The 19469-nt window shown below is 43.1% G+C and overlaps 2 protein-coding genes across 17 annotated transcripts in view; one reads left to right on the top strand and one right to left on the bottom strand.

Moving 5' to 3' along the window:
- The window catches only part of LOC121000856 (gastrula zinc finger protein XlCGF66.1-like), a 576261-nt gene that overhangs the window by 262215 nt on the left and 294577 nt on the right, over window positions 1–19469 (top strand). The gene's annotated exons all lie outside the window — the stretch shown is intronic.
- LOC121000834 (zinc finger protein 383-like) overlaps window positions 1–19469 on the bottom strand; it is a 1218895-nt gene that overhangs the window by 4906 nt on the left and 1194520 nt on the right. For 13 of the 16 annotated variants that reach the window (XM_040431515.1, XM_040431518.1, XM_040431514.1 and 10 more), the window contains 2 exons: window positions 6601–6665; window positions 6221–6371 (listed from right to left, as the gene is read on the bottom strand). In XM_040431515.1, the coding sequence (XP_040287449.1) occupies window positions 6221–6371; window positions 6601–6665 (216 nt within the window). The remainder of the gene's footprint in view (window positions 1–6220; window positions 6372–6600; window positions 6666–19469) is intronic. The other 3 variants (XM_040431524.1, XM_040431529.1, XM_040431516.1) reach the window with 2 other exon arrangements.

The following is a 19469-nucleotide window of genomic DNA, read 5'->3' on the forward strand; positions in this document are numbered from 1 at the left end:
TACAGACATCAGACCCACTGGATCTTCAAGAACCAAGTGGGTCTGGGTCAAAAAAAAGTGAATAAAAGTGAAAAAAAAGTAAAAATCAAAAAACACATTTATCACTGATAAAAAATGAAAAAAATAAAATTCCCTACACATGTTTGGTATCGCCGCGTCCGTAACAACCTGATCTATAAAACGGTCATGTTACTTTACCCGAACGGTGAACACCATAAAAATAAAAAATAAAAAACTATGATGAAATTGAAATTTTGCCCACCTTACTTCCCAAAAAAGGTAATAAAAGTGATCAAAAAAGTCGCATGTACGCCAAAATTGTAACAATCAAACCGTCATCTCATCCCGCAAAAATCATACCCTACCCAAGATAATCGCCCAAAAACTGAAAAAACTATGGCTCTTAGACTATGGAAACACTAAAACATGATTTTTTTTGTTTCAAAAATGAAATCATTGTGTAAAACTTACATAAATAAAAAAAAAGTATACATATTAGGTATCGCCGCGTCCGTATCGCCCGGCTCTATAAAAATATCACATGATCTAACCCCTCAGATGACCACCGTAAAAAAATAAAATAAAAACGGTGTAAAAAAAGCCATTTTTTGTCATCTTACGTCACAAAAAGTGTAATAGCAAGCAATCAAAAAGTCATATGCACCCCAAAATAGATGCCAATCAAACCGTCATCTCATCCCGCAAAAAATGAGACCCTACTTAAGATAATCGCCCAAAAACTGAAAAAACTATGGCTCTTAGACTATGGAGACACTAAAACATTTTTTTGGTTTTAAAAATGAAATCATTGTGTAAAACTTACATAAATAAAAAAAATTGTATACATATTAGGTATCTCCGCGTCCGTGACAACCTGCTCTATAAAATTACCACATGATCTAACCTGTCAGATGAATGTTGTAAATAACAAAAAAAAAAAACGGTGCCAAAAAAGCTATTTCTTGTTACCTTGCCGCACAAAAAGTGTAATATAGAGCAACCAAAAATCATATGTTTCTAAAATGGGGTCACTTTTTTAGAGTTTCTACTCTAGGGGTGCATCAGGGGGGCTTCAAATGGGACATGGTGTCAAAAAAACCAGTCCAGCAAAATCTGCCTTCCAAAAACCATATGGTGTTCCTTTCCTTCTGCGCCCTGCCGTGTGCCCGTACAGCTGTTTACGACCACATATGGGGTGTTTCTGTAAACTACAGAATTAGGGCCATAAATAATGAGTTTTGTTTGGCTGTTAACCCTTGCTTTGTAACTGGAAAAAAAATATTAAAATGGAAAATCTGCCAAAAAAGTGAAATTTTGAAATTGTATCTCTATTTTCCATAAAATCTTGTGCAACACCTAAAGGGTTAACAAAGTTTGTAAAATCAGTTTTGAATACCTTGAGGGGTGTAGTTTCTTAGATGGGGTCACTTTTATGGAGTTTATAATCTAGGGGTGCATCAGGGGGGCTTCAAATGGGACATGGTGCCAAAAAAACAGTCCAGCAAAATCAGCCCTCCAAAAACCAAACGGCGCACCTTTCACTCTACGCCCCGCTGTGTGCCCGTACAGTAGTTTACGGCCACATATGGGGTGTTTCTGTAAACAGCAGAGTCAGGGCAATAAAGATACAGTCTTGTTTGGCTGTTAACCCTTGCTTTGTTAGTGGAAAAAATGGGTTAAAATGGAAAATTAGGCAAAAAAATGAAATTCTCAAATTTCATCGCCATTTGCCAATAACTCTTGTGCAACACCTAAAGGGTTAACGACGTATGTAAAATCAGTTTTGAATACCTTGAGGGGTGTAGTTTCTTAGATGGGGTCACTTTTAGGGAGTTTCTCCTCTAGGGGTGCATCAGGGGGCTTCAAATGGGACATGGTGTAAATAAACCAGTCCATAAAAATCAGCCTTCCAAAAACCAAACGGCGCACCTTTCACTCTACGCCCCGCTGTGTGGCCGTACAGTAGTTTACGGCCACATATTGGGTGTTTCTGTAAATGGCAGAGTCAGGGCAATAAAGATACAGTCTTGTTTGGCTGTTAACCCTTGGTTTGTTAGTGGAAAAAATGGGTTAAAATGAAAAATTTGACAAAAAAATGAAATTCTCAAATTTCCTCCCTATTTGCCAATAACTCTTGTGCAACACCTAAAGGGTTAACAACGTATGCAAAATCAGTTTTGAATACCTTGAGGGGTGTAGTTTCTTAGATGGGGTAATTTTTGGGTGGTTTCTATAATGTAAGCCTCGCAAAGTGACTTGAGACCTGAACTGGTCCCTAGAAATTGAGTTTTTGTAAATTTCGGAAAAATTTCAAGATTTGCTTCTAAACTTCTAAGTCTTATAACATCCCCAAAAAATAAAATATCATTCCCAAAACAATTCAAACATGAAGTAGACATATGGGGAATGTAAAGTCATCACAATTTTTGGGGGTATTACTATGTATTACAGAAGTAGAGAAACTGAAATTTTTTTTTTGACTCCATTTTACCAGTGTCATGAAGTACAATATGTGACGAAAAAACAATCTCAGAACGGCCTGGATAAGTCAAACCGTTTTAAAGTTATCAGCACTTAAAGGGACTCTGGTCAGATTTTCAAAAAATGGCCTGGTCCTAAGGTGTAAAAAGGCTGTGTCCTTAAGGGGTTAAGTAACTTGAGGGGTGTAGTTTCTACAATGGGGTCATTTATGGGGGTATCCACTATGTAGGCCCCACAAAGTGACTTCAGACCTGAACTGGTCCTTAAAAAGTGGGTTTTGGCAATTTTCTTAAAAATGTGAAGAATTGCTTCTAAACTTCTAAGCCTTCTAACGTCCTAAAAAAATAAAATGACATTTCCAAAATGATGCCAACATAAAGTAGACATATGGGGAATGTTACGTAATAAATATTTTATGAGGTATCACTTTCTGTTTAAAAAGCAGAGGAATTGAAATTTAGAAAATTGCAAATTTTTCAAAATTTTGGGTAAATTTGGGATTTTTTCATAAATAAAAGGTGAAATATATTGACTCAAATTTATGACTATCATGAAGTACAATGTGTCACGAGAAAACAATCTCTGAATGACTTGGATAAATAAAGTCGTTCCAAAGTTATTACCACATAAAGTGAGATAGGTCAGTTTTGCTAAATTAGGCCTGGTCAGGAAGGGGGCAAATGGCCCAGATGGCAAGTGGTTAACAAGAGCTCCAAAACTGCATGTGAGGATCAGGAATTATAAGTAAATAATTGTGGCAAAGTCACTAATAAGGGGGCACTGGGAGATCTGTAAAACCAGTCACCGGTGCCCTCCACAAGACCGTCCCCACTTTCCTGGTGCGTTCTCTATACAGACTATGCCCCTGCTAATGTGCTCCCTAAGGAGTCAGCAAGGGGACCATTAGAGGATGGGTGGGGGGCAGAGCTGGAGTCTTAAGTAGGAGCAGAATGGTAGTCGGAAATTGTGTCAGGTTGTCACGGACAGCTGGGAAGCTGAGCAGAGTGGGGGCGATTGCTTACTTATCCGGAATCTCCTAGTATATAGGACCGGCCAGAGGCAACCAGTATTTAGGGTTGGAGACCTGCTTTTATTAGACTGTGGAAATGCTGTTAGACTCTGCCCTGAAAGTCCAGTCCTGCTGAATGGGTTCACAAAGGGAAGAACAGGTGACAACTCCAGCCTTCTGATCAGCGCTGTGGGATATCAGGTGGTCAAACAATTAAAGGGGTTGTTCAGTTAGTGACCTTTTCTACAGACCCCACATCGAGGACCCCACATGTAAGACGTACTTTTTCCCCCAAAAGCCTATGTGTGTGTGTGTGTGTGGGGGGGGGGGGGGGGGGGGGGGGGATGTCAGTGTATCTTATAAAGCGAATACTAGTGAGTGCTTCCATTATTCAGTTTTACTGTGTAGGGAACGCAGTAAAAATAAAACCCATTGCACTGTGGGGGAACTGCACTTTATATCATAATGGCTCAGAGAAAGCCGGGAGTAAAAAATTTAAATTCTAAGACAAAAAATGGCCCAGGGCTGAAAGGGTTAAGAAAGTAGCGCTGTCCTATCTAGTTATTACTGGATCCTAAGTGACAATCACGGCCAAGTCAGTCTATAAGACGCAGTTTCTCTCCTTGTTATGTGAAGTGTTACCTGAATTCATCTCAAGGGGCTAAGGCAGATCAGGCCTTCCCACCGATGAAGAGATTGTTGGTCTCTCCCACGTTCTGGTCTATGTTGACCACACCAAGCCTTTTACCCTGTATACTGAGGGAAGCTTGGAGAGGCTGGGGGCAATCCTGACCCAAATTCAAGATGGTGGGGGGCGAGTAATGGCCTATACTAGCAGAGCACTGAGAGGTGGAGGGAAGAACCCGGAGAGAACTATTAGGCCACAGCTGCTGGGGGTAGTACAGGATTTCACTGAGAGGTTTAATGGCATCTTGTTGGCAGCAGAATTTTCTGTAATGGACAGACAACATCGCCAAGTGACTTGGGACACCGCCGTCTCGGGGTGGGGGGTGCAGAGCAGCAGTAAATGGCCAGGAGGACAAAGATCAAATACAAGGTACGGTACTGACATAGCAGTGGGAATACTGCTGTTCTGCGACCCAGTAGAAACAGCCAGTGGTCCCAGTAATACAATGTTAGAAGATATAACCTTCCTCTTCCATGGCTGAGATCTATGACTAAGCCCCCATACTCTTACAGCCAACTGAACATTCCAATGTAATGGTGAAGTAATCGGCCGGCGCTCTCTATCTGGCTCTGTATGGATCAAGCACAGAACCAAGTAGGTTAACCTACTAACACCGATACTTCCATAATCAGAACATTAGGACGATTGTGGACGTCCAGATGTATACTTACCTGTAAGTGGAATGCTATGCGCTTTATTTCATTTTAGGTTTAATGTTCATGTGCACTGACAGTATAGATTGTTAGTGTGATATTTTAATAAAATGTTTTTCATATATACCACATGGTTCTGTGATTGATCCATACAGAGCCAGATAGAGAGCGCCGGCCTATTTCTTTACTATTACATTTTCCTTCTTTGACAGTGGGTTTGTCTTAAGGTGTCTGCACCCGCTCCATACTTAGGTGTAGTATAAGCCACTGGACGTTTACTCCTTTTTTTGAACATTCAAATAATTGCTCCTAGAAGGAGTCATTGCACTGAGGTGTCAGGAGGAAGAGGAACCTGCAGTGGAGGTGGGAGCCGAAATCCTATGAAGTGGCATGGCAGCCCAATCCTCATCATATTTTAGAGGATTACGGAAGGTACCCGCGGCCTGTATGGACGACACATATGGTGACACCTTGCACATTCATAATTTGGACACCAGAATCCAGTGCAGTCCTGACATGAGGCCTGTGAAATGCTGCACAGAGGGACACCAGGACACGTCCAGGAGATTCATGGAAGAGACCTGTCACCCTGATATTACTGAGCAAGTCCTGGAGAGTCACAGCGCAGACCTGAGGGAGTCGTTACCACCTTAGTGTAATGGGCTAGGATCAGCGGGAACATTCCTACTGCTTCCTCTTCTCCTGTCTACTAGTATGTTTGGGGCAGTTGCTATGTATTATACAGTAGCTGATCTCTTGCTCAGCCGACCTCTCTTCTGTAGCTCACCTTGTTTGGAGAGGAGCTCCTGACTGGTTAGCCTCGCTGTAAATATTCCTAGTTTCTGCAGGGGGCTGCTGGTTATAGTGTAAGCTCTGTGCTTTTCAGTCCAGTAATCCTTTTATTTTCTAGTATCTCTCCTAGTTTACTTCATCGGTGTACCTTTGTTCTTATGGTTATGGCGAACGCTCGTTCCCAACAATCTGCCAGTGTAAATATTCTGCCGATCACCTAATAAATGAGCGAAACAGGCCTTAGTGTCCTCCTGTTTGTTTTAGGGTCAGTTTTACAGATTAGTGTTTTCCATAAGAATGTCTGTAGGGACAGTGAGGGTCAGTGATGGGATTGGGGTCAGCGTCTAAGGACAGATCTAGGGAAAGATTCAGTCAGGGTCACTTATTGTCTGTTCAATCATCCGCTCACCATATAACCCCCATCATCCGTTTGTTCCACCATCTGATTACCATCCCCATCTTGGTCCAGTCATCTACTGATGAGTTCTATATCTGATATGTGCTTTGTATTATTCTTCATGGGACGGTCCGGCTGTTACATAGTTTGGTCCTACAGTAACAGACTCGTCTCTGCTTCATGTAGTGGTCACTACTCACCTGGGCTCTTATCTGTAGGAATCTCCTCCTTGTATTCCTCATCGCCCCTCACATCTGTCTCTGTAGGAATCTCCTCCTTGTATTCCTCATCGCCCCTCACATCTGTCTCTGTAGCATTAATATTGCGCAGATCTTCATCCTGATATAAAATCTGTGAAGCAAATATTGTAAGTTACAGGACAGTCGGACAAGTTGCGAGAAATATTTTCCATGACCACAAAAGATCGTTAAAGGGGTCATCATCCAACTTTAATCTTTTTTAACAGATCCCTTCAGAGTGACCGGACTTGTGGTGGGTTCATACTTATCTGGGGGCATGTGACCATTGCAGCCAATCACTGGACGCAGCAGTGACCAGCGATAGGGAAAATCTCTGTTACCTGACCATCCTGTGGAAGGAGAGGACGCGGACATCTCTCTGGTGTTGTCCTCTGACTGGATCTCTCTGCAGGAGACACAGAGACTGGACTCAGACTTTACAGACAGAGAATTCCAGGACATTTGTATTTAGTCCTGTCCGTTACCTGGAGATGTGAGGGGCTGGTCCTCCTCCATCTTGACCTCCTTGTACAGTCCCCTGTGTCCTTCTAAATACTCCCACTCCTCCATGGAGAAATAGACAGCGACATCCTGACACCTTAGAGGAACCTGACAACACAATGACACCGTCATCACCCAGACCCCTCCAGTGCTGTGACTGTATAATGTCCCAGCATTCCCGGCGGTGTCACCTCTCCAGTCAGCAGCTTCATCATCTTGTGGACGACATCTAGGATCTTCTCATTGTTCTTCTCATGTATCAGATTACTAGACGTCTTCTTCACCCTGGAGTAATCCTGTTCATTGAAGACATAATAATAAATGTCACCATGTACATTCCAGAGTCCATCACTTCTACAGCCATGGCCACCTGTAATTACCATAGATAATGGTGTAATGTGACATCATTAGAACCTCTCACCTCTCCAGTCACATCACCTGTAATTACCATAGATAATGGTGTAATGTGACATCATCAGAACCTCTCCAGTCACATCCCCTGTAATTACCATAGATAATGATGTAATGTGACATCATCAGAACCTCTCACCTCTCCAGTCACATCCCCTGTAATTACCATAGATGATGATGTAATGTGACATCATCAGAACCTCTCCAGTCACATCCCCTGTAATTACCATAGATAATGATGTAATGTGACATCATCAGAACCTCTCACCTCTCCAGTCACATCCCCTGTAATTACCATAGATAATGATGTAATGTGACATCATCAGAACCTCTCACCTCTCCAGTCACATCCCCTGTAATTACCATAGATAATGATGTAATGTGACATCATCAGAACCTCTCACCTCTCCAGTCACATCACCTGTAATTACCATAGATAATGGTGTAATGTGACATCATCAGAACCTCTCACCTCTCCAGTCACATCCCCTGTAATTACCATAGATAATGATGTAATGTGACATCATCAGAACCTCTCACCTCTCCAGTAAGCAGGAAGAGTATCTCTAGGGTAAGATCTAATATCCTCTCCGCCATCTTGTCCCCGTCTCCATCCATTATCTGGTACTGATGAGGTCATCGGACAATCCTATATCACAGGAACCTGAATGGAAGAAGAGGAGTTAATGTAGAATCCGCGTGAAATCCCATAGAAATGCTTATAATGACCGGAGATGATGAGGGACATTTGGGGAGAAATCAGACGAGATGAGGTCTTCTCTCTATTGTCTGGATTGATGACTAGAAGATCTCGTCAGGGCAGTTCCTCCATGTTTGAGGTCACAGCAGTGTAAAGTATGGTGCACCCTCACACGACCCCTACATACAATCCCTGGCTGAAGTGGTGATACACCCGACCAATCAGCTGTTTGAGGAGACCGTGGCTCGCCAGTGAGCGCTGCAGTCTTCTCGCAGGTCACCAAGCGCCGTCTTTAGTAAAGTGGTTGTGCTTGATATCGCAGCTGTGACCGGTAAATGTGACATCACATGGCCTTGGAAGAGGCGTAAGAGGTCACCGAGCGCAGCAGCCTCTTCATACAGCTGATTGGTGGGGTCCCGGGAGTAGGAGCCCCCGATCTCATGACCTATCCTGAAGATCGGTCATCAATATGATAATTCCAGAAAACCCCTTTGACACCACTACTTTATAAGATGGTCTACAGGAATGTCCAGTTCACCCGGAGGAAGTCTTCTGGGTGAACCGGAGACAAGGAGGGAAGACGCCGGTGATGGCGGCCGGACCGGTCATGGAGGGACAGGAAGACGATTTCTGTTCTTCCTTCTTGATCCAATTCATCTCTAGTTCAGGTCAAATATTGACCAACGACCCGATTCTGGGGCCGGAGCCAGACTTTGTTTTTTCGAAGGCCCCAATTTACATAATAAATTGTCCCCCAGCAGCTCGAGACCAGATCCGGTTCATCATTCACATGGAGGCTGCACCGGAAGGAGCGGAACGTTAGAACTGCCTGAGCTGTATCTGCAGGACTGACTGGACAGTGAGGGGACTATAACCTGTGACCACGTAGGTGTGGACTGTGCGGAGCCCCCACGTGGCCTGCAGCATGTGGGACACGCCCTGCGCAAGTTACAAACCAGGACACGAGAAGATGGAATATAAAGAGGGGTCTAGAAAAGCAGCGTGTGGCTCTGCATCTCCAGCCTGGACGGGACCCCTAAGGGCCGGACCTGGTGAGAGATAAGGGGGAGGGGGGTCCGGTGAAGGCCATTAATCGGAGGGAAGCTGAATGGTCCACGGGTCACGGACCTCACAGCCAAACAGGACAGTTACCTAAACAGGACCTCACCCTCCCGGCTGGTACAGAGGGATCCCCAGTGTGATAGGGATGATGGGCAAGTAGTCATGGAGTGGACCATGGGGAACCTCCTCTCTGATTGGTCGTTTATAGTCACATGGTATTTAAAAAGCTGGAAGCAGCAACTGTGAACAAGTAACATTGGATTCTATGGATTTTACATTTTTTTTTTTTTCTTTCAAATTTCTTTTTATTAAGCATATTAAATCAAAATATACATTGTGTACAATAAACATAAAAACAGAAAGGGGAACACTCCCCAGGATCATATAACATAGAGCATAATATGTAATATGAAAAAACAAATTGAAGCGTCAATTATAAGTTTAGTGCAACAACACATATGACGTAGACCTAGAATGCAAATTTTAGTTTATGACATCACAAGATTTCTCAAGCCATTTAGCCCATGTGATCAGAAACTTATCATGTGATAAATTCACCCAGCTAGACATTTCCTCCATTCTACATATCTCTTGAACTTTCTCCTTCCACATCTGCACGGTTGGAGGATGCACAGATAGCCATTTTAATGGGATGAGTAATTGTGCAGCAGAAATAAGGTGAGATAATAAGGAGTGTTTACTAAGAGGACAATGGAGATCCGGAAGGTTAAGAAGCACAGCAGTTGGTGAAAGGACCGTGTTGGAGGAACAAATGCTCTTTATTTCACTGGCTACCTTATCCCAAAAAGGACGGATAACAGGGCACGACCACCAAATGTGTAAAGCAGTACCTTTCTCTGTGGCACACCTCCAACAGCTAGCAGATACTTCAGGATACATTCTGTTCAAAAGGTCACGTGTACGGTACCACCTAGTCATAATCTTGAAAGCATTTTCCTGGACATAGATGCAACGGATGAAACCATGCGAATGGCTAAGAATCCTTTTTACATCTACCCCAGAGAAATTTGTATTCAGTTCTGACTCCCATTGGTTAATATAAAGAGGGTATTTATCATCTTTTGGTTCCAGACTTTTGTTATAGATGTATGAGAGTGATTTGCTTCTAAGGGCTGGAGACTGCAGGAGAACATCATACCAGGATGGATCATACCCCAGAGGAGCCTTTTGTAGGTAATCTAAGCAAATCTTCCTGAAATGGAGGTAGTGTAAGTGCGACCATTTTTGCGTTTTATATGACGTCTCCATAGCTACAATATCAGGTACTTTTTTATCCTTTAATACGTCACCAACTACATCGTTACCAAACCTAGGCCACAAGTTAAAGACGTCAACATAATCTGAATGAAGAAGATAAGGAATTAGGCGTATTGGCGTGAAAGGAGAGGGGCCCTTTGATAATGGCATTTGAGAAGAAAGTTTCTTCCAAGCTTTGTGGATCCCTACAAATGAAGGATTATTTAAGTTATTAACCACTATAGTTGTAGGCGAGGTATCCCACAGACTGGCTAATTCCGAGGGGGTCCAGGAAGTATTGGCTATTTGACAACTTAATTTATGGGAATTGGGGTTGAGAATTTCTGAGTGCAGTCTAATCAGGTTTGCCAGATAATAATTTTTAACATCAGGGAGGCCAAAACCACCTCTGCTCATAGGTTGAGATAAGCAACTATAAGATAGCCTAGGCCTAGATTTTTTCCATATAAAACTTGAAAAAAGGGATTGGACTTGAGATAAATAAGAAATAGGGAGGGAGATAGGCAAGGTCTGAAAGAGGTATAATAATCTAGGTAGGACATAAGTTTTCAGGAGGTTTTTCCTACCTATTCAGGACAAGAAGGGGATCTTAAGGTTTTCCAATTGTGACCTAATGTCAGATAATAAAGGAGTATAATTTGAGCGGAATAATTGTTTAGGGGAAGGAGTTATATTAACCCCTAGGTATTTAATATGGGATGTGGACCAATGAAAGGGAAAAGCTTTGGATAGGCCATCTACTACTTCTCTGGGAAGGTTAATACCCAATACTGAGCATTTTGAAAGGTTGATTTTGAAATTAGATATATGGCCAAATACCTCTAAAAGTTTCAGAATCTCAGGGAAAGCAGTGACCGGGTCTGACATGATAAGCAACATATCATCTGCAAAGGCCGCAACGGTGTGATAAGTCGGACCCACTTTAAACCCCTTAATGATGTCGCTTTGTCTAATCTTCTGTATTAATGTCTCCAAACAGAGAATGAAAAGGGAAGGGGACAATGGACATCCTTGGCGAGTACCGTTAGAGATGGAGAAAGTAGGGGATAGGACGCCATTAACCCTCACCCGAGCATGAGGGGCTGAGTACAGGGACATCACAGCATCTATGAATTTAGAGTGGAAACCAAACTTAATAAGAGTGGCCGCCATAAATCCCCAATCCACTCTATCAAACGCCTTTTCGGCATCCGTGCTTAATAGAGTCAGATTGTTTTTAGATCTCAGAGCTTGTTGAATCAACAGTTGGACCCTAAAAGTGCTGTCCCTGCACTCCCGCCCCCCAACAAACCCAGATTGATCTGGAGCTATAAGGTTTTTCAGAAAGGGGGCAATTCTGTGTGCAATTAATTTTGCCCATAACTTTATAATCGGTGTTTAAGAGGGAAATAGGTCTATAACTGGACGGAATTTCCGGATCTTTGTTAGGTTTGGGGAGGACCACAATATGAGCCTCAAGGGCCTGTTTAGCTGGTGAAACCCCGTTTAACATTGAGTTAAAATAAGATACCAGATGGGGACCTAATACATGAAAAAAATTTCTTATAATACGCAATTGGTAGTCCATCAGGGCCGGGACTTTTCCCCGAGGGAATGGAGTTAAGGATTTTCTGGACTTCTGGAAGTGTGACAGGGGAGGTCATAGACTCGCTATCAGTAGGGGATAGTTTTGGTAGATTAAGCGAAGATAAAAAGGAATTAGTAAGGACATTCCTGTCCTGGATAACAGAAAGGGACTCTTTCCCGCGTAAATTATATAGGGCAGAGTAATATGCATTGAAAATTTTGGCAATGCTCGGAGTGTCAGATGCTATCTTATTCAAGTTATCTCGCATCTTAGTGATGTAAGATTGTTCATTTCTCATTTTAATTTGGGCCGACATTAATTTATTACCCCTGTTCCCATGTACATATTGTCTATGACGTATTTTGAGGTAGGCTTTAGCAGCTTTAACATTCAGAAGATCCCCTAGTTCTCTTCTCAAAGACAGGAGAGTCTCCCAAACAGAATCTGACATAGACCTTTTGTGTATTTGTTCAAGGGAAGAGATTTTAGAAAGCAGGAAATTTAGGCGACTATCCAGTTTCTTTTTTAGGAATGAACCTAATGCTATAAACTCCCCTCTCACCACCGCTTTATGTGCCTCCCAGAGAGAAGCAGGAGGAGTTCCTTCCAGGTCATTAAGAGTGAAATAGTAAGTTATCTTTTTCTCAAATGAGACAGTGTCAGCTTGAGTAGATAAAAGTGTAGGATTAAGGGACCAAACTCACTCTCTACTAGAAGCTCCAGGTATGGCTAATGAGAGAGTAATCAGAGCGTGATCCGAGATTGTAATGCTGTGTATTTCAACTCCACTGACCTGAGGTAGTAATCTATCAGAAATGAAAAAGTAGTCCAGTCGCTGGTAAGATTTATGAGGGTGAGAGTAGTAAGAGTATTCTTTTTTGTCAGCATGTATAGATCTCCACACATCGCATAGACCCATATTCCTAAGTTTACTAAGTAACCCCTTTAGTACCCCAGCGGAGACCACGGACCTGCGAGAAGAAGCATCCAGAAGGGGGTTCAATGTTAAATTGAAATCCCCGCCTATGACCAACAGACCGGAGGAAAAAATGGAAATTTTTTGCAGGACCTTGTTCAGCCATTTAGGAGTATTGTTAGGAGCATAAACATTGCATAAAGTAATTTCTATACCCCCCCAATATGCCTTTTATAAGAAGAAACCTTCCCTCGGGGTCCGCCATCTCCGCCACCACGCGCAAGGGGACACTTTTATGAATACCGATACTAACCCCTCTAGTGGCTGTAGAGTTATTACATGCGTGGAACCAATGCTGAAAAGAGGAGCGTGTTAGATTAGGAATCTTGTCTTTTTTTAAATGCGTCTCTTGGAGCATAGCAATTTGTGATTTGCCCGATCTTAGTATCTGGAAGATGCGACTCCTCTTAATAGGGTCGTTACCTCCATTTACATTAAATGTAGTCACATTCAATTTTAGGTCAGACATCTGTAAAGTTATATCTCATTAAAGGCTGAAAATTGAGAGCTCTATGATCCAACTTATCAAACCATACAATAACACTAAGGACCTTGTTAAAACTCAAGGCTCCAAATATGCGCACAGTTCCTGCGCATAAAAAATTGAGGGTTAAGAGGAACAATAACATGAGATAGCCTGAACTGCCCAAGCCTCAAATGGCTTGAGCCCATGTCAGATGACATGGTAAAAAGACTAACCGGTAGAAGGTGACAGAAAAGGCACTCGAGCGTTTGCCTTCTGGGTCCGGCCTAATTCAAAGCAGCATATACCAGACAGTTACATAAGGGGAAATACAATGATGGAGGGGAGGAATGAGGGAGGGGGGGGGGGTTCGAGGGGAAGGCAGCAATACTCTGACATATAGTGACAACGATTAAGGCACAAGTAAGAAGCAGGCAATATACAATGCCAACTAGGTAAAGTATAGAGAAAGAGGGTTAACTCAATAATCAATCATTAGTGTCCATTCTGGAAGGACCACCATTTCTTCTATTCTTCTGTTTCTTGACTGTAGACCACTTCTGTGGGACTTGTAAGGGGGGTAAGTCCTCTTCCAATGGGATCGGCATCCAAGAGGATAGGAACATAGGTTCCAGATTAAGTGGCTCCCATATCTGCCTCAGGTCCTCTGGTGTGCGGATAGTAAAGCGCTTATTACCGTTAGTGATAAGGAGGCCAAACGGAAAAAGCCAGCGGTAAGCGATTTTTGAGGAGCGCAAAATATCAGTGAGAGGTTTCAATAGCCGATGTTTCTGTAAAGTAGAAGAGGCAATGTCCTGGTATAACTGTATTTTGGAGCCCATAAGTTGAATTTCTCCCATGGATCTAGCCTTTTGTAGGACCGCTTCAGTGTCCTTAAAGCTTAATAGCCCGCATATAATGTCTCTGGGGTTGTCAGATGGCGAGGGTTTCGGACGCAGGGCCCTGTGTACTCTTTCCACAACCACATTGCTAGCTCTGTCAGAGCCTAGTAATAACTCAAACAGAGACTCCATTACTTTAAACAAGTCTTCCTTGTCAGCAGCTTCAGGTAGGTTCCTAATTCTTAGGTTTTTCCTGCGACTCCTATTCTCCTGATCTTCTAGGAGCAATAGGGAGCTGTTTATAGCCATGCGGTGCGTGTCTAGTGTGACCCCGACCGCTTTGTTAAAGGTTATCAGGGAGTCCTGGTTTTGTTCAAGGGTCTCCACTCTATCCCCAATATGGCGGACCTCCGTTTTGATGACCGTCAGGTCAGCGGCTATAGGGGCCAGTGCCCTAGACAGAGCCTCATCCAGGTAGCTCCTGGTGAGGGTGATCGGATCGCTCACCTCAGCTTGCGAGGAGAAATCTGCCCCATCATCGGCTTCAGGCACCGGGGATTCAGGATGAAGCATGGTCGCGTCTTTTTGCCGAGGCGCCATCTTAGGAGCGCGCCCGGCCTGCTGTGAGGGTTGGTGGCTGACAAACTTCTCCATGTTCTGTTGGAGTTGCGAACACTCCGGCGGCGATGTCAAGGTGCCCGGTAAGTTCTTTGGCTGGATTTTCACCATTCCGGACGGTTAGTGTGCTGAGAATGGATTTTACATTTTAACAGGAATTTTCAGACTTTTAACCCCTTCATAATAGGGACATTTTCCATTTTCTTTTTTTACTCCCAGCCTTCCCGGAGCCATAACTTTATTATTTCCCATTAACATAGACGACGAGGACGTTAACATCGCCGGACGGACGAGGACAAAGAAAGGTGGCTATATTGGTCACTAATTTGTTTTTGTTTTGTTTTTGAATGTCAGAAATGTATATTTGTGAATGTTGAGATGTTATATTGGTTTCACTGGTAAAAATAAATAATTGAAATGGGTATATATTAGTTTTTTGTTAAGTTGCCTAATAATTATGCACAGTAATAGTCACCTGCACACACAGATATCCCCCTAAAATAGCTAAAACTAAAAACAAACTAAAAACTACTTCCAAAAATATTCAGCTTTGATATTAATGAGTTTTTTGGGTTCATTGAGAACATGGTTGTTGTTCAATAATAAAATTAATCCTCAAAAATACAACTTGCCTAATAATTCTGCACATGACGGCTTCAGGGATCAAACTCCTATAGTGCAATATACTGATGAGAGAAATGGCCGATTAGATCTATTTTTACACAATGTACTAAATCCAGTTTTTCTCGTGTCTCATTATTTTCCGCCATATCACTAATCTTTCCGATCCATGGGAACTTATTTTAGTGATTTTAAACCCTTTATTTCACACGGGTCTATACTTTCTACTATGTTTGAACAGGCGTCTGCTGTGGGGCTGATTGTGGGATTGCGCTCCCCTCCTCCCCTTTTCCTGGGGATGATGGGAGTCCATCCTACATAAACCCACAGCGAAATGGACACATGGATTATGACTAAGAAGTGAACAGTTCGAAACGCGTTAATCTGGGGAGTGAAGAGGGACCACTGTACTTGTATATACAATAAAGACCGGGATTGACAGACCTTTACCACGACGGCTGGAGCCGCCATTTCTCTACACGTTCCCAGTCTGCTCTAGAATTGTCTTCTATACATAAATAGCAAATTTAGACATTTAAAAATTTCTGACTTTTGTGAAATTTAAAAACTCGTGTTTTCTCCATCATATTTAAAATATAACGCAGCCAAAAAGGCAAATTCCCAGCGCTCTGCATCCCCAGTATCACATTGGCCCAGCGCCAGGATTGTCCCCACAACGTCTTGCTGTGTAGATCCAGTGCCCACATAGAAGACGTCCGAGCAGCGCAGAAATCTCTTTGTTGGGATGATGCTAATGGGGCAAGAAAAAACCGCAATTAGACTTACCGGTAATTACGTTTCCTTGAATCCACCATGACGGCCCACATTGAGATTGACCCTTGACCTCTGTAGGGGCAGGAACACATAGAGAGTTTAAATTCCCCCCACCCCTCCACCTCCTCAGTGCTTTACAAATTATCCGAAAGGTGGAACGGAGAGTAAAAAGATATTGATTCATACCCTTAAACTCGTATTTTATTTTATAATATATATATATATATATATATATATATATATATATATATATATATATATATATATATATATATATATATATATACACACACACACACACACACATACATATATTATATGGGTTTTTTTTTGTTTTGTTTTTATAATTTTTTATATATTTTTTGGGATGGGAATAGTACGGGGCCGTCATGGTGGATTCAAGGAAACTGAATTACCGGTAAGTCTAATTGCGGTTTTTCCATTTCATCCACCATCACGGCCCACATTGAGATGTATCAAATGACTAAATGGGTGGGGATATCGCCTGTAAAACCTTCCGGCCAAAAAGAGCTTCATTCGAGTCCGGAAGATTAAGACGATAGTGTCTTACAAAGGTGTTTGCGCTAGCCCAGGTTGCGGCCCTACAAATCTGGTCCAGTGAGACACCTCTTTTTTCAGCCCAAGAGGAGGCAGTGGCCCTAGTGGAGTGGGCTTTAATATTGCCGGGACTGGGCTTGCCCTGTATCCTGTAGCAACACTCGATGGTGGACCTGATCCATCTAGCTATGGAGGATTTAGCTAACTTCTTCCCCTTATTTCTTCCAGAGAATTGAACTAGGAGATTATTATCTATCCTAAGAGCCCTGGTAGCCTCCAGGTATTGAATTACTATATCCTTAACGTCTAAAAGATGCATGTCATCACCGGACCCTGCAACTTCGGACCTAGTGATAGAGGGTAGGAAAATGTCCTGTTCCTGGTGGAAGGAGGAGACTACTTTAGGGAGGAACCCAGGGTCGAGCGTTAGGCGGATGTGATCTTTACTGATTTGGAGATATGTTTCCCTGCAAGAAAGGGCCTGAAGTTCTCCAATACGTCTGGCTGAGGTAATTGCTATCAGGAAAGCAGTCTTCAGGGAAAGGTGCTTTAAAGAGATCTCTGATAGCGGTACAAACGGAGGTTTTGTTAGGCCTTCTAGGACAATGTTCAAGTCCCAAGTTTGAGCTCTAGATTTAAGGGTGGGTCTTAACCTTGAAGCTGCTCTAATAAATCTCCTGACCCATCTGTGATTGGCTAAGCTGCAGTCGTAGAAGGTACTGAGGGCTGATATTTGTACTTTCAGAGTACTAGGTCTCAGACCTAATTCCAGGCCGCTCTGGAGGAAGTCCAGAATCTTGTTGATGGGAGGAGAGGAGGTGTCCGGGTGATCAATCCCTAACCAAGAACAGAATCTTTTCCAGATCTTTAGGTAGATGGAAGATGTCACTTTTTTTCTACTGGCCCTGAGTGTGAGAATCACCTTATCCGACAGGCCTCTGCTCTTCAAGGTTTCGCTCTCAGGATCCAGGCTGCCAGTCTGAAGATTCCTGGGTCTGGATGCAGAAGCGGGCCCTGGACTAATAGGTCTCTCTGAAAAGGAATTTCCCAGGGATCCTCCAGCGATAGCTGTTTTAGAGTAGAGAACTAACTCCTCTTTGGCCATAGGGGGGCTATTAGGATGAGAGTGGTTGGTTCTCCTAGAAGCTTCTGGATGACTCGCGGTAATAGAGGTATTGGGGGAAATGCATAAGCCAGTCTCCATCTCCACTGAATTTATAGGGCGTCTATTGCCCACGGGCCGTCCTCCAGGTTTAGGGAGCAAAAACATTCTACCTGCGTATTTTTCCTGGAGGCGAATAAGTCTACTTCCGGATGACCCCATCTTTTTGAAATCCTCTGGAAGATCTTTCGGTTCAGAGACCATTCCCCTGGATCTATTTTTTCTCTGCTCAGGTAGTCTGCTACTGTGTTTTCGCAGCCCTTTAAATGGATGGCGGAGAGCGACAAGGTGTTCTCTTCTGCCCAGGAGAAGATTCTCATTGCTACTGCACCCAACAAGCGTGACCTTGTCCCTCCTTGGTGTCGTAGGTATGCCACCATCGTGGTATTGTCGGATAGAATCTTTAAATGATGACCCCTTAGTAGGTCTTCTCTGTTTGTTAATGCCTCGAGGACAGCATACAGCTCTCTGTAATTGGAGGATCTTTTTCTTATATCTTCTGGCCAAGTACCCTGCAGAAGATGGTCTCCTATTTTTGCTCCCCAGCCTTCGAGACTTGCGTCTGTTATTACCTGAACGGCCGGGTAGTTCCGCCACTGTAGACCTCCAAGCAGTCTTCTTTTTACTTTCCACCAGCTTAGATCCGTTTTTACTGACTGTGGAATCCATACATTTTTGTCCAAGTTTATCTGTTTTCCGTCCCATACACTTAGAATCCAACTTTGGATTATCCTTGTGTGGCTTTGGCACCAGGCAACTGAGGGGATGCAGGCGGTCAGACTTCCAAGAAGACTCATGGACCGTCTGATGGAGCATCTGTGAGAACTCTGAAACATTCGGACCTTCTCTATTAGTGCCTTTGATTTGTCCTGAGGAAGAAAGGACTTTAGCAGGGTTGAGTCCAGTTCTACGCCTAGGAACCTTATTCTTCTGGATGGAATCAGAGTGGATTTTTTTATATTTATGATCCAACCCAGACTTTTTAGCATCTCTGAGAATCTCTGAGTTGCTGACAGATTTTCGGCTTCTGTATTGCCCAGAATTAGGAAATCGTCTAGGTATGGGATAATTGTTATACCTTCCCGACGAAGATAGGCCACCATTTCCACCACCACCTTTGTGAAGACCCTGGGGGCCGAGGAGATGTCGAAAGGAAGGGCAACGTACTGAAAATGGTGGATCAAGCTGTCCGGCCCTTTTAGAGCAAATCTTAGGTACTTTTGGGAGAGATGATGAATAGGGATATGGTAGTATGCGTCTTTGAGGTCGATTGACGACATAAACGCCCCTTTCTGGATTAGAGGAATAGTGGATGTGATGGTCTCCATCCTGAACTTCCTGTATAAAATGGATCTGTTTAAAGGTTTTAAGTTTATAATGGTTCGCAGGGATTGGTCTGGTTTCTTTACTAGGAAGAGGTTGGAATAGAAACCTCTCCTTTGTTCTAGTTGTGGGACCCTCTGAATCACCCCTAGATCTAAGAGATCTCGGACGCCCTGCCATATTTTTGGAAGCTCTGTTTTGTTGTTTCGGGTTGAGATGCAGAATCTTCTTGGGGGGACTGATGTGAATTCTATCTTGTAGCCTTGAGAGACTACGTTTAGAACCCAGGGATTTGAGGTGATCTGTTCCCAAGATGGTAAAAAGCTTATCAGTCTCCCCCCTACTCTGGCGTCA

The sequence above is a fragment of the Bufo bufo genome, chromosome 5, assembly GCF_905171765.1.
Source record: "Bufo bufo chromosome 5, aBufBuf1.1, whole genome shotgun sequence".
Classification (NCBI taxonomy): domain Eukaryota; kingdom Metazoa; phylum Chordata; class Amphibia; order Anura; family Bufonidae; genus Bufo; species Bufo bufo.